The sequence below is a fragment of the Chrysochloris asiatica genome, unplaced genomic scaffold, assembly GCF_000296735.1.
Source record: "Chrysochloris asiatica unplaced genomic scaffold, ChrAsi1.0 scaffold00246, whole genome shotgun sequence".
Classification (NCBI taxonomy): Eukaryota; Metazoa; Chordata; class Mammalia; order Afrosoricida; family Chrysochloridae; genus Chrysochloris; species Chrysochloris asiatica.
The window spans coordinates 3,815,333-3,833,332 of record NW_006408764.1 but is presented as its reverse complement, the minus strand read 5'-3'; the positions used below and the strand labels follow the sequence as shown (position 1 = coordinate 3,833,332).

The 18,000-nt window shown below is 44.0% G+C and overlaps 1 protein-coding gene across 4 annotated transcripts in view; it reads right to left on the bottom strand.

The window, feature by feature from the left end:
* Positions 1–425: 425 nt before the first annotated feature.
* Positions 426–18,000, bottom strand: part of PFKFB4 (6-phosphofructo-2-kinase/fructose-2,6-biphosphatase 4) — a 40,254-nt gene continuing 22,679 nt past the window's right edge. For 2 of the 4 annotated variants that reach the window (XM_006873634.1, XM_006873632.1), the window contains exons 10-14: positions 5,229–5,333; positions 3,247–3,376; positions 3,094–3,156; positions 2,444–2,508; positions 426–569 (exon numbers count right to left, since the gene is read on the bottom strand). In XM_006873634.1, the coding sequence (XP_006873696.1) occupies positions 510–569; positions 2,444–2,508; positions 3,094–3,156; positions 3,247–3,376; positions 5,229–5,333 (423 nt within the window). In that variant the 3' untranslated portion in view covers positions 426–509. The remainder of the gene's footprint in view (positions 570–2,443; positions 2,509–3,093; positions 3,157–3,246; positions 3,377–5,228; positions 5,334–18,000) is intronic. The other 2 variants (XM_006873633.1, XM_006873635.1) reach the window with 2 other exon arrangements.

Genomic DNA, 18,000 nt, shown 5'->3' with positions numbered 1-18,000 from the left:
AAAGCAGACATAAGGCCTGGTTAGTGGCTGTCCCAGGATGCTGCTGCCTGGGCTAAATCTCTTCAGTTCCCAGTAGGAAAGTATGAGGTGGTGGAAGTTCCAAATCCCAGGAAGTGGCCACAGAAGACAGCAAAGACCCCCAGGGCCAGGGCCAGCCCAGGCAGTAGGCCACAGTGGAGACAGCACAGCAGTGACAGTGAAGCTCTTCCCATTTCACATTTTAGGGGTTCACACTTTGCAAAGCCGGTGAGAGAAGACACCAAAAAGTCATAACAAAAGAACCAGGTGCTGGGAAATCATTCACTAGGCCACCCAAGCGATTCTTAACAGCAGGTCAGGAACCCCATACAGTCTATTCACTGGTCACTATGAACACAGGGGTGGCTAGGCTGGGGCAGAAACTCTGGCCACCACCAGCACATGTGATGGCTGTCACATGGACTCAGGGCCCTGGAATGACATCTGCAGAGATGGAAGCCTGCCCAGAGGTCCTAGTGGATGAGACACAGTCATTGGTGAGCAGGAACCGTGACGAGAGCTTCCTCTGGTGGCCTTGAGATGTCTACATTCTGCACAACACAAACACAAAGAACATCACCCTTCAACAAGAAGTAGGCAAGACAACCATTACCCGTGTTCCTCATCACTGCAACCATCCTAGCTCACTTCCTCACCCGACAGCCCCGGCCACAGGACTCCAAGATCTCCCCCAAGAATGTTGGGTCAAGGGTATCTCAATCGATGTGGCGGTGGGCAGACAGACAAAGGTGGAGGTGGGAGAATTCACCGGCTTCCGTTCTGTCCTCAACACTACTGGGCCACAAACAGATGGACATGTGTTGGGTCCTCTACTGCAGACAGGTCAGGTGTTAACCAGAGACACACTTTCCCTACCTCCTATCTCAGGGTCTTGCATCCTAGTCAGTCGGGGCAGGAAAGGGAAGACCAAATCCTGAGGGTCCTGCCCTCCTGGCTCTAAGTGAGGGTGGATGTGTGTCAGTTGTAGCTCCAGCAAACCTCAGACATCTCCTAGTCTACAGCATGGTCTGTCTCCTCAGGGCCATCCCCGAGGCCCTCAGCTACAGTCACCCACCCACCCCCGCCCCCAGTCACAGAGACTAATAGCATCCACAGCCTGCTGAGCTCAAGAGGTCTCAGACCCTCAGCTCCTATCACCTCAATCCTAATGACCCATCGGCCTGGCTGGAGGCCTTCACAACTATCACCTGTAGGAGCAGATTACTGTTGACCTGGGTGGCAGCATGACACACCCAGATCCCCAGGCAGGAAGCCTGGCCTCTGTGACCACACCAGGTTCACAGGACTGACATTGGAGTCATAGGGGCAGGGACAATTCCCATGGTGGAGGACGGCTTCCTGAGAACCCTCTTCCCATCACAGACTGCTCTCAAGAACGGGTCAGGAGTCCCTGGGATTCTGTACACCTGAAAAGAAACTATCCGGGAACACTGTGGCCAGCAGAAGTGGGCCTCTCCGAGGGACCACACTGAGGCCAGATAGAGTGGCTGCCAGCTGCTGCCCTGAGGACCAGCCTCTCCTACCACTATCCAGTGGGGGCTGGGTTCCACACTGTGTGGGCTCCCCTCATCACCAAGGATGCCTGTAAGGACATGTTTTCCTCTGTGAACTGTGATCAGACTGGGCCTACATCAGACTCGGCCAAGACATGGATAAGACCAGACTCTTAAGGCAAATCAGAAAGCCCTGCATAGTGATGCCCTAGCAAGGGTCAGCAGCCCACACGTCTCTGCCTGCAGGGGTTATGGCCAATGTGATACAGGTAAGCAGAGGCGCATATATTCTGGTCCAGCGCAAAGCCTGGACCCTTGTACCACCATGGTTGGCAACCAGCAGGACTGGGTCTAGAAGCCTGCTCTGTGCACTGGACTCTGGGAACTGGAACTGGGACCCCAGAAAGGGCAGTCCTGCCCTCAGCCCCAGTAGCCGACCTGGGGATGGAGACCACATAGGCAGTGACAGTGATACTCTGAGGAGCTGTTACCTTAAACAAGGCATCTGGGCAACACAGGCTGTCAGCATCTGCATGCCCTGACTCCAACAAAGCACACTACTGTTAAGAGTTTCTAGGGGTTTTTAAGTTGTAAAAGGTGCTCATGAGACCTGGGGGAAGAGGCATGGAAGAATTTTCAACAGCCCCCTTGTAGGCCCCACTAGGGCCTCATTCCTCAGCTTAGATTTCACCTGGAAGTCCCTCAGGTCCCAGGAACCACCACACCCAGGCTCAGGCGCATCCCAGCTTGGTAGTCAGTTTCCAAGGATTCCCCGTCCCCCTGCTCTCAGGGCAGCAGGCCTTGAGAGCTGACAGATAACTCAAACTCATTGTGGCAGGCACCCCAGGTAGGCCTGGCCCTGGGTATCCCCAGGAATATGCCTGCTACCCCAACAGTGATCCCATTGCTACCTGAGGCCGTTCCCGGTGCGTGTTCACAGCTTCCACATTCAGGAATATGGACTCCACTTTACAACCTGCCAAAGGGAAGAGATCAATCCATTTAGCCTCCCAGTCTAGTTCACACTCTACCGGGCTCCCAAACCACCCACACCCCAACCCTATCACACGTGCCCAAACCAACTGCAGGAACAATGTACCAGGCACTCAGTACCATAGAAGGCAAAAGGATTATCACACTTAGGATCGATGTCAACCATCACTGAGCTTTATTCTCCCCCAATGCTGCAGCATCTCCCTGAGTGGGGCCTGGTGGACTGTGTTAAAGATGAGGAGGTCAAGGTCCAGGGGTTAGCAAGTACAGTGAGCTACTGAGGGGCAGAGGTGACCTTCAGATCTGGGACCTGGGGACTTAGACGCTGTCTGGTGGTTTCAGAGGAATCTGAGGAAAAGCCCTTCATGCAGATGAGAGAGGGTGGGGAGGTCTCTGGAGAGGCTTCTGGGGCCACAGACAGGTCCCTCAGACATCTTTTAAAACAAAATCCTTACAGGCAGTGAGGTGAGGGGAGAGGGGGTTGGCACCTAGTGGAACTGTGACAGATTTGCAGAAAACCACAGAACCCTGCAGTGAATCAAGGACAAAGTGCAGGACACTTCCTCACCATAAGCCATGGGGGTCAGCTTCAGGGCTGTGTGCAGTGGACACTTGAGGTATGGCAGCTGTTCTGTGAACACAGACAGGGAGGGTGGGCATGCTAGGGATGATCTGCGCCACCCCCAACCCCCACACACCTCCCCAAGGGCAGGGCGCACACCTGCCGCCTTGTCAAGGAAGTAGGCCAGGAGGCAACGCATGACGGCTTGGTGGCAGATGACGAGCACATTCTCCTGCCTCTCCAGTTCCATGATGACAGGCTCCAGCCGCTGGACGAGGTCCTCGTAGGACTGTACACACAAGCAGGGCAGGGGAGGGTCCCTCAGGCTCACAAGTGCCCTGGAAACCTGAAACCTCCCCTCCTCTCCCCCAGCACAGGGGTCAGAGGTAGGGACAGCTGGATAATGAGCTACCTCCCCAATGCTGGGACTCCTCTTAAGAAGTGTGGTAACGTTTCCCCAGACCTGGCTGGAAAGAGAATGGGGGTGGGCAGCTCACTGCATAGACCAAAAGCTTGGCAGGAAGTTGGGGGGGGGGGGGAATCGGTCAGTGGGCAACCTGGGAAAAGGCCAGGTCCTCACAGGATTTTGAGGCCTGATCCTCCCTGAGGCTGATCCCATGCAGCCAACTCTGAACAGGCATGTTCTCAACAGCTGGAATTCACATGATTGGTGGAAAATACACTGCTCCCCTCCAACCCACAGCAGATGGAGGGGGAGGAAGTAAGGAAAGCAAGGGCCCCTGCCACTTCCTGGAGTTCAGCAGGCCTGAGTATCTGTCGTCCTGTACCTCCTCCAGCTGAAGCAGCCAGTGAGGGAGAGACACTGGACCTCTCTGCCTGTCTTCCGGCCAACCCACAGCCTGGCAGGTCTAGACATTTTTACCAGAAGCCCAAGCACTGGTTGAGTTTCATCCCTCTTTGCACACAGTGGGCATTCCTTCTGAAACGGGCACAACAATCAGAACTGGGTTTGTTCTATGCTTTGATTAGGGAGCTAATCGCTGGGTATTCCATGGAAGCTCCTAGATTAATGCTTCTGAGAACTGTCATTTCCCTGCCAATACCTCCCCTCTCCCACCCCACCCCCATCCTCATGTGGAAGCAGTCAGATGCTTTGCTTCTTTTATCTAGGATAGTTCTAAATCCGAACTTACCCAGGGCCATTCATTTATTTGCAGGAGAGATCACAGGAAAGGTACCTGTGAACCTGGTATCTGTATAGTATGGCATCTACATGTATACATGTGTGCACACACAGGTCTGTGAGGAGTATTTTTATTTGGTTACTGTCCTAGACTACCTCTTGGAAGTAGTGGGGAAAGCAGGAACTGAAGACGGCACCCAGTTTCTGACCTGGGCTGACGAGGTAGCCTCAGAGAGGGTGACAGGTAGAAGGGAGGTCTCCCTGGGTCTGGACTCGGGTGAGGGTAGTGCCAGGAAGCCCAGGAAAGGGACACAGGTGAGCTAATCCATCCATAGGCAAAGTACAGTATCCCTGAGTCCACAACAACTTGAATACCCCACAAAGTGCTGACAGTTCCCTAGGATAGAAGCTGGCCTGGGGGAATCACCTATGAGAGACCTAGGAAGGCTAAGCCATGGAACCAGGACCACTTAGCTCAGACCTCCGCCCTTTGGAAGGTGGATTCTGATAGATCTCAAAGTCTCAAGGCCTACACAGCACAGTCCAACTACCACCTGAGGAAGCGGCTGAGGCCATAGTCACACTGCTGGGCATGGTGGGGTTGAAACAAGACACCCAGGCCAGCCTGCCCCTGAGGCTAGCCTCCAGCTACTGCCCATGCACCCTATGCACAGCACTGGACTGCTAACTATAAGGTCAGCAGCTCAAGGCACCAGCCTCCTTACGGGAGAAAGATGAGATGGTCCTTGTAAGATTTACAGCCTCAGAAATTCTGTGAGGCAGTTCTACCTGTCCTGTAGGGTCAGATAGCATTTGATAGCAGTGAGTGATTGACAGGGCCCTCGGCTCAAGCAGTACCTTGCTGTGGTTGTTAAGTGCCATCAAGTTGGTTTCAGCTCATAGTGACCTTGTATAGTTTCCAAGGAGCAGCTGGTGTGTTTGAACCGCTGACCTGGCAGCATTTTAGGACAGGCCTAAGTCCCAGAACCTCACTTACCTCCCCCTTGGGATACCGGTACCGGTACTTGTCCTGGTCCCGCAAGGCAAATTCCAGTGGATAATGTTCCTGAATTTCTTCATAGGTCATTTCCTCACAGACGCCCTAGGAAGACACCAATTCATCATACCCCTCAGGCTAGAGAGAGCAGCCCTGTCTAGGCTTTCTGAGAATACTGTGCATGGAACAGCCCTCTTGTTTGTAAAAAACTACCAGAAGAGTTTTGCCTGCCCACTTAATTCATCTATCTATTCATCCATCCATTCAGTCTATGCCACAAAGACAAACTCAGAAATGTTACTCTTATATCTTTTCTGTGCAGTGGAAACACTGTTTCTGAGAACTGACTGTTATGCAAACTATAAAGCAAGAAGACATCATTGTGTTGTTTGGAACACATATATACAAAGAACATAGATTCTCTTCTACTACTGTCATTACAAAAGAGCAGAGTAGAATGCTGGTTAAAAACACTGTCATTAAAGGGTCCAGAGAGGCCCAGAGCAATTTTGGCAATCACTTCCTTAGCTATGACCACCTGTGACTCAGTCCACATTAGGACCAGCATGATGGACCACTTGCCAAGGACCTGTGAGGAACAACAACTTCTCTCCTATCTAATCTTCAGTCAGGAGCCCAGAAAGACATCTGAACTGACCTGTATCCATCTTCCCTGGCTCAAGTCAAGAGAAGACATGCTAGGAGAGAAAGAAGAAGTAAAATTCCTTTTTGAAAAAAGTTGCTGGGCTCTACCATCATGCATGTGTGGCTGCCTTTCATCTTTGCTATGTCTTTTCATAAGACTTTCAGGATCAAAAGATTCCTGGCCAAGAAACAAAAATAGGAGCTCAGGCCCTGTCTGGGCTTTCTGAATATTGCCCCATTCTCTAGTGGATTTGAATGAAAATTGGCAATCGGGCCACATACCACTCTAAGAGAAGACATTGGAGAAGAACCAAGCTGGGTTTGTAAGGAGTCATACATGTGATGGCACACATAACTTACTAAGGTTCTGCCTGATCAAGGTCATCAGCATTCCACCAAATCAAGTTTAAAATTTCACCACAATCATCTGATCAACTGAATATACATTGGAGATGTTCTGGTTACTTCCTTGGTTTTTATGATTCTGCTTTAAGAGGTTGACTAAAAATATGTGAGGCCTTTGGTTTTGGGGTTGGGGGTAGGTGTTGGTCTCTTTTAAGTTTTTCTTTACAAAGCTTTGGTGCACAGCTGTCTCTTGGAAAGGAAAGACAATCCACAGAATGGGAGAAAGTATCTGTAAACCATATTATCTGATAAGGGACTTGCATCGAGAAAATATAAAGAATTCTTATAACTTAATAATAAGTTATAAGACAACCAAATTAAAAAGGGGGAAAGGATCTGCATAGACTATTTTTCCAATAAGCACATGAAAAGCTGTTCAACATCACTAGCGATCATGGAAATCAAAATCAAAATCACAGTTAGATACCACTTCACACCTACTATAAAGGCAAGAAGCAAAACAGAAAATAGCAAGTGATGGTCAGGATAAGGAGAATTGGAATCTTCATGGAAACATGAGAAAATGCAACGACTTTGGAAAACAGAGTGACACCGTGGCTGAAGGGTTAAATATAAGAGGAAGCATGAGGTTGTTATTGTTGCTAGGTGACACTGAGTCACTTCCAACTCATAGTGATCCTCTGCACAACAGAAGGAAACCCTGCCTAGTCCTGTGCCATCCTCACAATTGTTAGGTTTGATCCCATTGTTGTTACCACTGTACCAATCCATCTCACTGAGGATCTTCCTTGTTGTCACCGAACTTCCATTTTACTAAGAAAGACCAGTCTTGCTCCGGTGACTGGTCTCCAGGGACTGGTCCTACAACATGGCCAAGGTATGAGAGACAAAGTGTTGCCATTAGCAATCCAGTCATATTTCTTCCAAAACAGATGTGTTTGCTCTTCTAGCAGTCCATGATTTAGTCAATATTCTTCACCAATGCCATAATTCGAAAACACCTTCTTATTCATTGCCCAGCTTTCACATGCATAAGAAACAGCTGAAAATACCAGGGCTTGGACTAATCTTCAAATTGACATTTTGCTTTTGAACAATTTAAAGAATTTTCTTTTTTTTTTCAGAAGAGTTGCCTTATGCAATACACTGATTACTTTTCTGCTGCTTCCATGAGTACTGATTGTAGATTCTAAGCAAAATGAAGTCTTTAACTACTTCAATTCCGTTTATCATGATGGTATTTACTAGTCCAGTTGTGAGGATTTTCCCTTTCTTTACACTGAGGTACAATCCATACTGAAGGTTGAAGTCTTCGAACTTCATCAGTAAGTACTTCAAGACCTTTTCACTTCCAGCAAGCAAGACTATGTCATCTGCATGTGCAGGTTGTTAATGAGTCTTCCTCCAATCTTGATGTCATGTTATTCATACAATCCAGTTTCTCAGATTATCTGATCAGTATACAGACTGAATAAGTATAGTGAAAGGACAGACCCTGACACACACCTTTACTGATTTTATACCAAGTAGTATCTCCTTGATCTATTCAAACAAATCCTATTGGTCTATGTACAGGTTCCTCATGAGTGTAATTAAGTGGTCTGGAACTCCCATTCTTCCCAATGTTAACCATAGTTTATGATCCACACAGTCAAATGCTTTTGCATAGTCAATAAAGCACAGATAACCATCTTTCTGGTATTCTCTGCTTTCAGTCACAATCCTTCTGACACTGAAATTCTATTCCTAGGTATTTTTATTGTTGTTGTGGTCTTGTCCTATCAAGTCTATTCTGACTCATGGTAATCCACAAAAGAAATGAAGTTATATAGGATTTTCTTGGCAACAATCTTTACAGAAGTACATCACCAGGCCTTTCTTCTATGGTGTTGCTGGGTGGATTCAAACAGCCAAACTTTAGGTTAGTTGTTGCTGTTGTTAAGTGCCATCGAGTTGGTTCCGACCCATAGTGACCCTGTTATAGGGTTTCTGAGGAATGGCTGATGAGCTTGAACCACCAACCTTGTAGTTCAAACAACTTTGCAGTCTGGCACATTAACCCACAGCACCACATCAAGACTCCATTAGTCCAATATAATTCTCAATCCAAGAAGGATAAGTATAAAGAAGTATTTCAGTGTAAGACTCTAAAAGTTAGAATGCTTTATTATCACAACTAAAATACACAAAACAAAACCCTGGGGTTTTCTTCATATAATTTAGTTAGGAAATGTAATGGATGTTGTATCCAATCAACAGACAACAGATCTTCCTATAAAGGGCCATGAGATATTTTTGAAATTTTACCATAAAATATGGCACTATATGATAAGCACTGGAGTTCTAAGGCAAAGTTGGCAGTTCAAACTCACCAGCCTCTCCTTGAAAATCCTACAGGGTTGCTGTGAATCAGAACTGACTTGACGGTGCTTAAAAACAACAAACAACAAAGAAATCCTTAAGAAATCCCAAAGCTAAAATTACAAGTCACATTCCCTGTTACAACACAATAAAACCAACCAGAAGAAAACTTTAAATGATATCATTATTCAAGAAGAAAGAATTACTATAAGTGGCTTAGGCAATAAACTTCACAAGTTAAAAAAATCTAAGGAAGTAAGCAAAACGAAAATCATATAGACGAAACCAAAACAAATTATAGAAACAGAAAAACTAAGAATTAATGCTATCTGAAATCTGACTCTCTGGAAAGGATGCCATGAATGACTAATCTCCGACAAATCTAATTAAGACGTGTAGGCAGAGTCTGTGACTAACTTCTAATCAAAAGAATAATGCAGAAGAACAAAGTTGGAGGCCTCTCACTCCCTGATTTCAAATTTTACTGCATGGCTACAGTGGTCAAAACAGCCTGATACTGGTACAATGAAAGACACATAGATCAATGGAACAGAATTGAGAATCTAGAAATTAACCCATCCACATACAGCCAACTGATCTTTGACAAAGGACCAAAGTACATTGAGTAGAGAAGACATAGTCTCTTCAACAGATGGTGCTGGCAGAACAGGAAATTGGTATGCAAAAGATTGAAACAAGACCTTTACCTCACGTCATATACAAAAACCAACTCAGCATTGATTAAAGACCTAAATGTGAATCCCAGAATTATAAAGGTCATCAATGAAAAACTAGGGACAAATTTAAGGGCTCTAATCCAGGGCACACACAGACTACCAAACATTGCGAAAATTACACAAACTAAGGAAGACAAAATAGATGATTGGGACTTTCCAAAAATTAGAAACTTATTTGCATCAAAGGAATTCACCAAAAGAGTAAAAAGCGAGTCCACAGAATGGGAAAAAATCTTTTGCAATGACACATCAGACAAGGGACTAATTTCTAAAATCTATATGAAACTACAACAGCTCTACAAGAAAAAGACAAGTAACTCAATTTAAACAGACACTTCACCAAAGAATACATATGGGTAGCCAACAAACATATGAAGAAATGTTCATGGTCATTAGACGTTGTTGTTGTTGTTAAGCGCTGTAGAGTTGATTCTGACCCATAGCAACCCTGTTTCTGAGGAGCAGCTGGTGAGCTTGAACTGCCAACCTTGCAGTTCAAACGGCTTTGCAGTCTGGCACATTAACCCACAGCGCCACACTAGGAGTCAATGTTGTTGATGTTGTTAAGTGCCGTCGAGTTGATACCGACCCATAGCAACCCTGTATAGGGTTTCCAAGGAGCAGCTGGTGAGCTTGAACCACCGACCTTGCAGTTCAAACAACTTTGTAGTCTGACACATTAGCCCACAGCACCACACGAGGACTCCACCAGGAGTCATTAGAGAGATGCAAATCAAAACAACAATGAGATATCATCTCATACCAGCAATAACAGGGAAGTTCAAAAATGCAGAAGACAGTAAATGCTGGCGAGGATGTGGAGAGACTGGGACCCTCCTACATTGCTAGTGGGAATGCAAAATGGTCCAACCACTCTGGAAAACAGTATGGCGCTTCCTTAGAGAGTTGGAAATAGAAATATCGTATGAGCCAGCAATTCTTCTACTTAGTATATATCCACAACAAATACGAGCCAAAACACGAGTAGATACATGCACACCAATGTTCATAGCAGCACTATTCACAATAGCAGAAAGATGGAGACAGCCTAAGTGACCATCATTGGAAGAATGGATAAACAAACTGTGGGTACATACACACAATGGAATATTATGCTACCTTGAAGAATAACAAGGAGGCTGTAAGCCACCACATACATGGATGAACCTTGAGGACATTGTTGTTGTTGTTAAGTGTAGTGGAGTCGGTTCTGACTCATAGCGACCCTGCACAGGGTTTCCGAGGCTGTAAGTCTTTACAGGAGCAGAAAGCTTCCTCTTTCTCCTGCAGGACAGATGGTAGTTTAGAACTGCTGAACTCGCGGTTCACAGTCCAATTTGTAACCACTACGCTACCAGAGCATTATGCTGTGTGAAATTAGTCACTCACAGAAGAACAAATATGGCATAAAACCATTATTGTAAAAGCTTAAAAAAGATACCCATACTAAAAGGGGGGGGATTCTTTGTTGGTCATGGGGTGGGGAGGTTTGAGGGAAGTGACAGTAGAGCACAGGGCAGGGGGCAGACACATCATACTTCAGGTGTTGGGGAGGGCAATACACAAGAAAGGGGAGGGGGTGGAAAAACAAGGTAGATAGGGGAACACTGAGACAGGTTTGCATGGGCTAAATGGGACAGAGGTAAATAGTAATGCATGCTCAAGCTTGGAACAACAGGGCTATGTGATACAGGGATCCAGACATAGTCTGTAAGAGGAGAAATAATACTAAGATGCTTGACTGTCTTATGAATATTGGTTTCCCTTGCCTACTATTGTAAATAGACACTTGAGTGGGATAGAAAAGAATGTCGGGAAACATGGTTACAGAAAGCTTGTAAACCCATTTTCAGCCTATAACTGATTGGAATACCTAAAGGGAGTTCTACAACTTGCCCAGTGAAATAAGCCTCCTGCGGAGCCTTTGTAGCATATAGGACCTTAGTTGGAGTCCTGAGCCCCATGCAGAACCTTCTGAGGTAGAACATTCCCACTAGAAAGGACAAGCAGGCTAACCTGGAACAGTGAGAGTGACAGAAGATACAGCTTCAAAGAAAGATCATCAGGAAAAAAAACAACAAAAAAACAAAAATGGCAGTATGACTGGCTACTACAAGAACAAGCAAGTTGTTCGCTGGAAGCTATCAAGGCAAGCAATCAAGTCTCTTCAGGACAACCCCTCTCTAAGACTGAAACTCAAAGGGACCACATGAGCAGACATGTAAGCTTCCTGGCGACCACATTCATCTACTGGTGAGCGGAAGAGGGGGAAATACAACAATGAAGAAATGAGCTGAGTTCAACTATGTTCCATAGACTCGCGTTGATCTGGAGATGTGAGAGAGAAGAGGAAGGGCTGGTTGGTCCAAAGTGTGGTGAGACCTGGGGACACCTGAGCCTATGGACCAGGACATAGCCACAGAGGGCTAGAGCTCAGAGTGAAGCATCCAGCTGATATGAAGTGAGGGGAGATGCACAAGAACATCCAAACTTGTAGATAGAACCCATTCTACCTAGCCTCGACGGCTTGACAATCAGAATGTGACTAGAGCAAGATAAAAAAGAAAACAATTTTTGATAACGGAAATGTGGGTAGATTGCTACAATTTGATGAACTTGACCTATACTCATGGAGGTAGTAGCTCTAAATACCAACAGAGAGGGAAGGAGTCTTCACATCAAGTATCAATACTATCCCCTCTGTATACGGGTTAGATAGCGACAGGCAACTTAGACATTGGCTACCTAAAATGAGGGGGCAATACAGGCACGAAGTGTAAGCCAATACAGGCTTACAAGGCTTCACGAGGGAGTTCAGTTTAAGAGTGTGTGGCAGAAGATAGAGTCCCCACTGAATAGTTCTCTAGAAGGGTTTGGTAAAAAGAGATGGGGATAAGATTCTTATGAATCAATAGTAATTATTATCATGACTAAACTGCAACTGTCACAATTGTAAAGGTAGAAGTTTTGTAACAAAAATGGGGAACCCTAGGATCATCAAGGGAGAAGAGCACAAGTAGAATGCAGGACCTTATCCAGAAAAGCAGTGACATTAGATGAAGGCAGAGATGAGGACATGGAGAGAGGGAGCAGCTGAGGACTCTAGATTCTTAGAAAGAGAGGGACTGAGAGCTGACAGGCAGGAGGAAGACTTGCAGAATGTGCCCTTTGTTGGTATAAATGATTATATATGCCTGAGTGTTTAAAGAAAAAAAAGAGAGAGCTGCAGTGAACAGAGAGAAATACTGTTATCTGATGGTAAATGGAGGGGATTGTAATTACTGTAATGAAACAAAGTGTAAGATTTGTTGAATATAAAATGATGAACTGCCCTGTAAATGCTTCAAGTCCTCTTGTTTCCAGGAAGCAAGGTTGTGTCATTAGCATATAACAGGTTGCTGATGAGTCTCCCTCCAATCCTGGTGCCATGTTCTTCTTCATATAATCCAATTTCTCAAGTTATTTGCTCAGCATACAGACTGAATAAGTATGGTAAAAGGATGCAACCATTTAGTAACCCCTTGTTCTGTTTGAATAACTACCTCTTGGTCTATGGCCAGGTTCCTTGTAAGCACAAGTAAGTATTCTGAATTCCCATTCTTTACAAAGTTATCCAGAGTTTATTATCAGTCATATGCATTTGCATAATCAATAAAGCACAATGAAACATTTTTCTGGCATTAGTGCTCTGCTTCCAGCCAAGCTCCATCTGACATCAACAATGATACCCTCATTCCCCCTTCTGGTTTAAATTTCTGACAGTTCCCTGTTGATATAATGCTGCAAGTGGTTTTTGAAGCATCTTCAGCAAAATTTTACTTGCATGTGATATTAATGATACTGTTTGATGATTTCCACATGGCAACCCCATGTGTTTCAGAGCAGAACTATGCTCCATAGGGTTTTCAATGACTGTGATACTCTGGAAGATACTCTGGAAGGCCTGGGCCTGTCTCCTAAGTTCCTGTGGGTGGATCTGAACTTTTTCCCTTTTAGTTAATAGTCAAGCACTTACATATTTGCACGACCCTAGAATTCCCATTAGGCATATAGGTGTTGTTGTTGTCTAGTGCCAGTGAGTCAATTCTGACTCAGTGACCCTGTATAGGGTTTCCACAGAGCAGCTGGTCAGTTTGAACCACCAACCTTGTTATTAGCAGTCAAGTGCTTATCCTACAGAGCCATACTAGCCTATAATTATGTTACATATTTGAAACTTTCCAAATAAAATGGGAGACAAAAAAGATGGCTAGGAATATGTTTTATAAAAAAAGTAAAATAGACCAAAAAATAAATGTCAATTATCATTAAAGAATTATGAAAAAACAAAGTCCTAAGCAGAGGAAGCTTTACTGAAGGTAAATCCTAAAGACTCAGAAGAGGTTAGAAATCCATCAAATTAATTTTATAATATTTTCTGAACCCAGAAAATTCAGGAAAATAAAAAACCCCAGACAAATAACACTTATTAATAAATGAAAAAAAAAAAAAATCAGATTCAATACTACAACCAACTAGGGTTTAACAATGCAAGGATTTCAAACTTAGAAATAATATTTATTATCAATAAGTGCAATGAATTTTTAAAAATTAAAACCTTAATTGATTTTTTTTTTAAACCTTAATTGATTTTTAAAAAACCAAGAACACAAATGTAATATGTGGTGCTTATTTAAGTTCTGATTCAAATAAAATGACTGAAAAGAAAATTTATGAGGCAATCAAGGAAATTTTAATACAGATGAGATTTTCAATGACTATTTCTTAATGCTACATAGTGATGTTACATTTAGGTTAATGAAAAAGGATCCTTAACTTACTTTTAGAGCTATATACTGAAATGAATCATTATGTCTGAAATTTGCTTTAAAATAACCCAGGAGAAGTGTACAGTTGAAACAATACTGGCCATGTGCTGATCAATATCATATAGGGAAAACTGGGATTCATTATAATATTCTCTTTAGTTTTGTATGTGAATTAAGAAGCTTCTATAATAAAGTTAGAGTCAGGGTGTGGAACTATAGGATAAGCACTGAATTGCTAACCTAAAGATCAGCAACTCAAACTTGACAGTCACTCCTTGGAAACCCTATACAGAGTAGCTATGAGTCACAACCAACTCAATGACACTTAACAACAACTTCATAAAGTTTAAAAGACAAAACTGTTAAAAAAGATCACTATGAATAATTGTTACCAAGACTGACTGTGAGGGTTGGAAATGTAAAGGTAGACATTTTTTAACAAAAGGAGGGAAGTGATTGACTTTGCAGTCCAGGAGCGGAGGTCCCTGCGACCATCAAGGGAGGAGAGCAGAGCGCAGTACCCTACCCAGAGAAGCAGTGACGTGACGCCTGAGATGGAGACAGAGACAATGACATGGAGAGATGGAACTGCTGGGGACTTTAGACCCAGAGAGGGAGAGGGGCTGTGTGCTGAAGACCAGGGGGCAGGCCTGCAGGGTACACCCTTTGGTTGGTTGATGATGCATGGAGGGGATTGTAACCATGGCAATGAAACTATATACAACAGGATGAATGTAAAATAAAGCTAATGTTCTCCCATGTAAACTATCACATAATTCACAATAAAACATTAAAAAAAAAAAAGATCACTACTATCATCATTCGGAAGGGTGGAACCCCAAGAGGCAGGCCCACCAAAAATAAGAGCAAAACAAGGATATATAGCTTGCCCATCACTTGTTCAGCGTCAGAAAGTGAAGAGAGACACAAGGGAAATAAATTGGGATGGTGAAAATTGAACTACCTTTATTTCTGAGGACATGACAGCTCATCAAGACAATCCACGAGAGAAAGTGAAATTAGGGAAATGATTCTATTTACCATCACTTCTAAGAGAATAAAATACCTAAGAATAAATTTAATCAGGGGTGTGAAGGATTTATACAATGAAAATTACAGGAAACTGATGAAAGATTAAAGAAGACTTAAATAAATGGGAAAAAGTTCCATGTTTATATACTGGAAGATTTAATATTGTTAAGATGTCATTATGACCCAAAACGATCTATAGATTCTATGCAATCCCAATCAAAATTCCAACAGCCTTCTTTATAGAAATGGAAAAACCAATCCTCAACTTTATAGGGAATGGCAAGAGGTCCACAATAGTAAAGTAACACTGAAAGAGAAGAACCAAGTAGGAGGACTTAGAATTTCTGACCGGTTCCAACTCACAGTGTACAGGGTTTCTGAGAAGCAGGTAGTGAGTTTGAACCATGGACCTTGTGGTTCAAACCGACTTTGTGATTCAGTGCTTATCCTATGGCACTACACCAGGACTCTCTATAACAATAGATACAGAATTGAGAGTCAAGAAATAAACCTACAGACTGATAGTCACAAGAATGCTAATAAGTCACTTGATGGATAAAGAAGAGCCTCATTAATAAATGGTGCTGGGAAAAGTGGAGTTCCACATGCAGGAAAATGAGATCCATGCCTCACACCACACACAAAAACACATTAAAAATAGGTTAAGGAGGTAAATGTGAAAATTAATACCATAACATTCCTAGAAAATTCAGGGCTAATGCTGTTAAGTATAGCTTTTAACAATAAATTGTGTAATATAACAAAAGAACAAACAGCTAAAGACTAAATAAAAGGAACCTCATAAAAATGTTAAACATTTTTCTTCAAAAACCTTTGCCAAAAAAAGTGAAATGACAAGTTACAGACTGAGAAAATATTTTCAGAAACCATCTATCTGATGCAAATCTAGTAACCAGTTATATATATAATAGAGAGAGAGTCTTGGTGAGGCACTGCAGGATAATGCACTGGACCACAGTCAGTTTTAAGCACAAGTAGGCAGTTCAAAGCCACAAACTGCTCCTCAGAACCCCTAGATGGGCTTCCTATGAGTTAGAAGTGACTCGACAGCACTTTGCAACTCTGCACAGCACCAGGACTCCAAATCTATGTATATGTATGTATATATGTAGACTCCTAGTGTGGCACTGTCGGATCAGAAGTTTAAATCCACCAGCTACTCCTCGGAAACCCTATTCAGGTGTTCCTCCCTATGAGTCGGAACCAACTTGATAACACTTAACAACAACAACAAATGTACGTATACATGTAGATATATATATATGGTGGAGGTGGTGGTAGTGTGCCGTGGAGTTGGTTCCGACTCATAGTGACCCTGTATAGGGTTTCCGAGGCTGTAAATCTTTGCAGGAGCAGAAAGCTTCATCTGTCTCCTGCAGAACAGCTGGTAGTTTTGAACTGCTGACCTTGAGATTAGCAGGCCAACTAGCACCTACTATGCTACCAGAGTACACTCTCTCTCTCTCTCTCTCTAATATATATATATATATATAGAGAGAGAGAGAGAGTCCTGGTGTGGCACTGTGGGTTAATGTGCCAGACTGCAAAGCCATTTGAACTGCAAGGTTGGTGCTTTAAGTTCACCAGCTGCTCCATGGAAACCCTATACAGGGTCATTGGATCAGAACCGGCTCAATGGCACTTCACAACAACAACAATATATACAAAGAGTCACTATGAATTGGAACCAACTCCACTGCACTTAACAACAACACATATATGTATATAAACACATGTATATATACACACAAACACATAGCTGTTGTTTAGTTCTGTTGAGTCAGTTACAACTCATAGAGACCCTGTATAGGATTTCTGAGGAGCAGTTGGTGGGTTTGAACCTCTGAACATGTGGTTGGCAATCCATATACATCTACATAAAAACCCAAGATGAATCAATCAACTGAAAACATGACCAGAATAAATCGGTATTTGGTCAGTTTTTCTGTGGACCAGCAATAACAGCTATGGAGTGGGGAAGAGGCAAGATCGAAGCTCCTGCTGACCTTGCAGCTGTCTCCTTCCACCCACTATCAGCCTCCATTGCCTGGTTGCCTCCTATGTGTTGCCTCCTTGACACTCCTCCCATGTCATGATACCATGGACTCCTCCTTCACCCCCAGAAGGATATATGTGATTGTGTACATCCACAACCAACATTACACTCCTCCCAACTGCTTATCTCCCATGTCCTATTATGCTTTCATCATATCTACAAGACAAAACCACCACAAGTAGAATGAGCAACTTGTCTGTTTCATGGCTGCATCCAATGTACTGGGGGCTGGAAAACAATCCCTGACATACAGACAAAGTTGCCCCAGCAGACTTCTGGTCTCTAACTTGGTAACACACCCTCTCCAGCTACCTTCCATTTGAAACGACTTCTTCCTCCCACCTTCAAAGGAAAATCTCCCAGAGGTTCTCAGGAAAAAGTCACCAGGCATGATTTTCCATTCCCACCTGAACCCATCTCCCCTCCTGATTCTCCAAAATCTGAGCCTCTGCCCTCTCTAAGGACCTCACCCAATGGTCCTGCTGACTCCTGTACCCTCGTGCTCTCTCCCTTTCTACCACATGGTCAAGTGTAAGCACAAGGCCAAGTCTCCCTAGATTCAGAGCCCTCTTGCTTCCAATCACTCTTCTACACACTCCTGTCAGGCATCAGCCCTACCAGAGTAATGTCAAGAATGTCAGTGACCTTGGTCATTCTGGAGTTTGTCCTCATTTCTCTACCTGTAGAATCAGTCTTGATTTTCACAACACCCACTCAACCCATCTGGCTTCACTTCCACCACATCA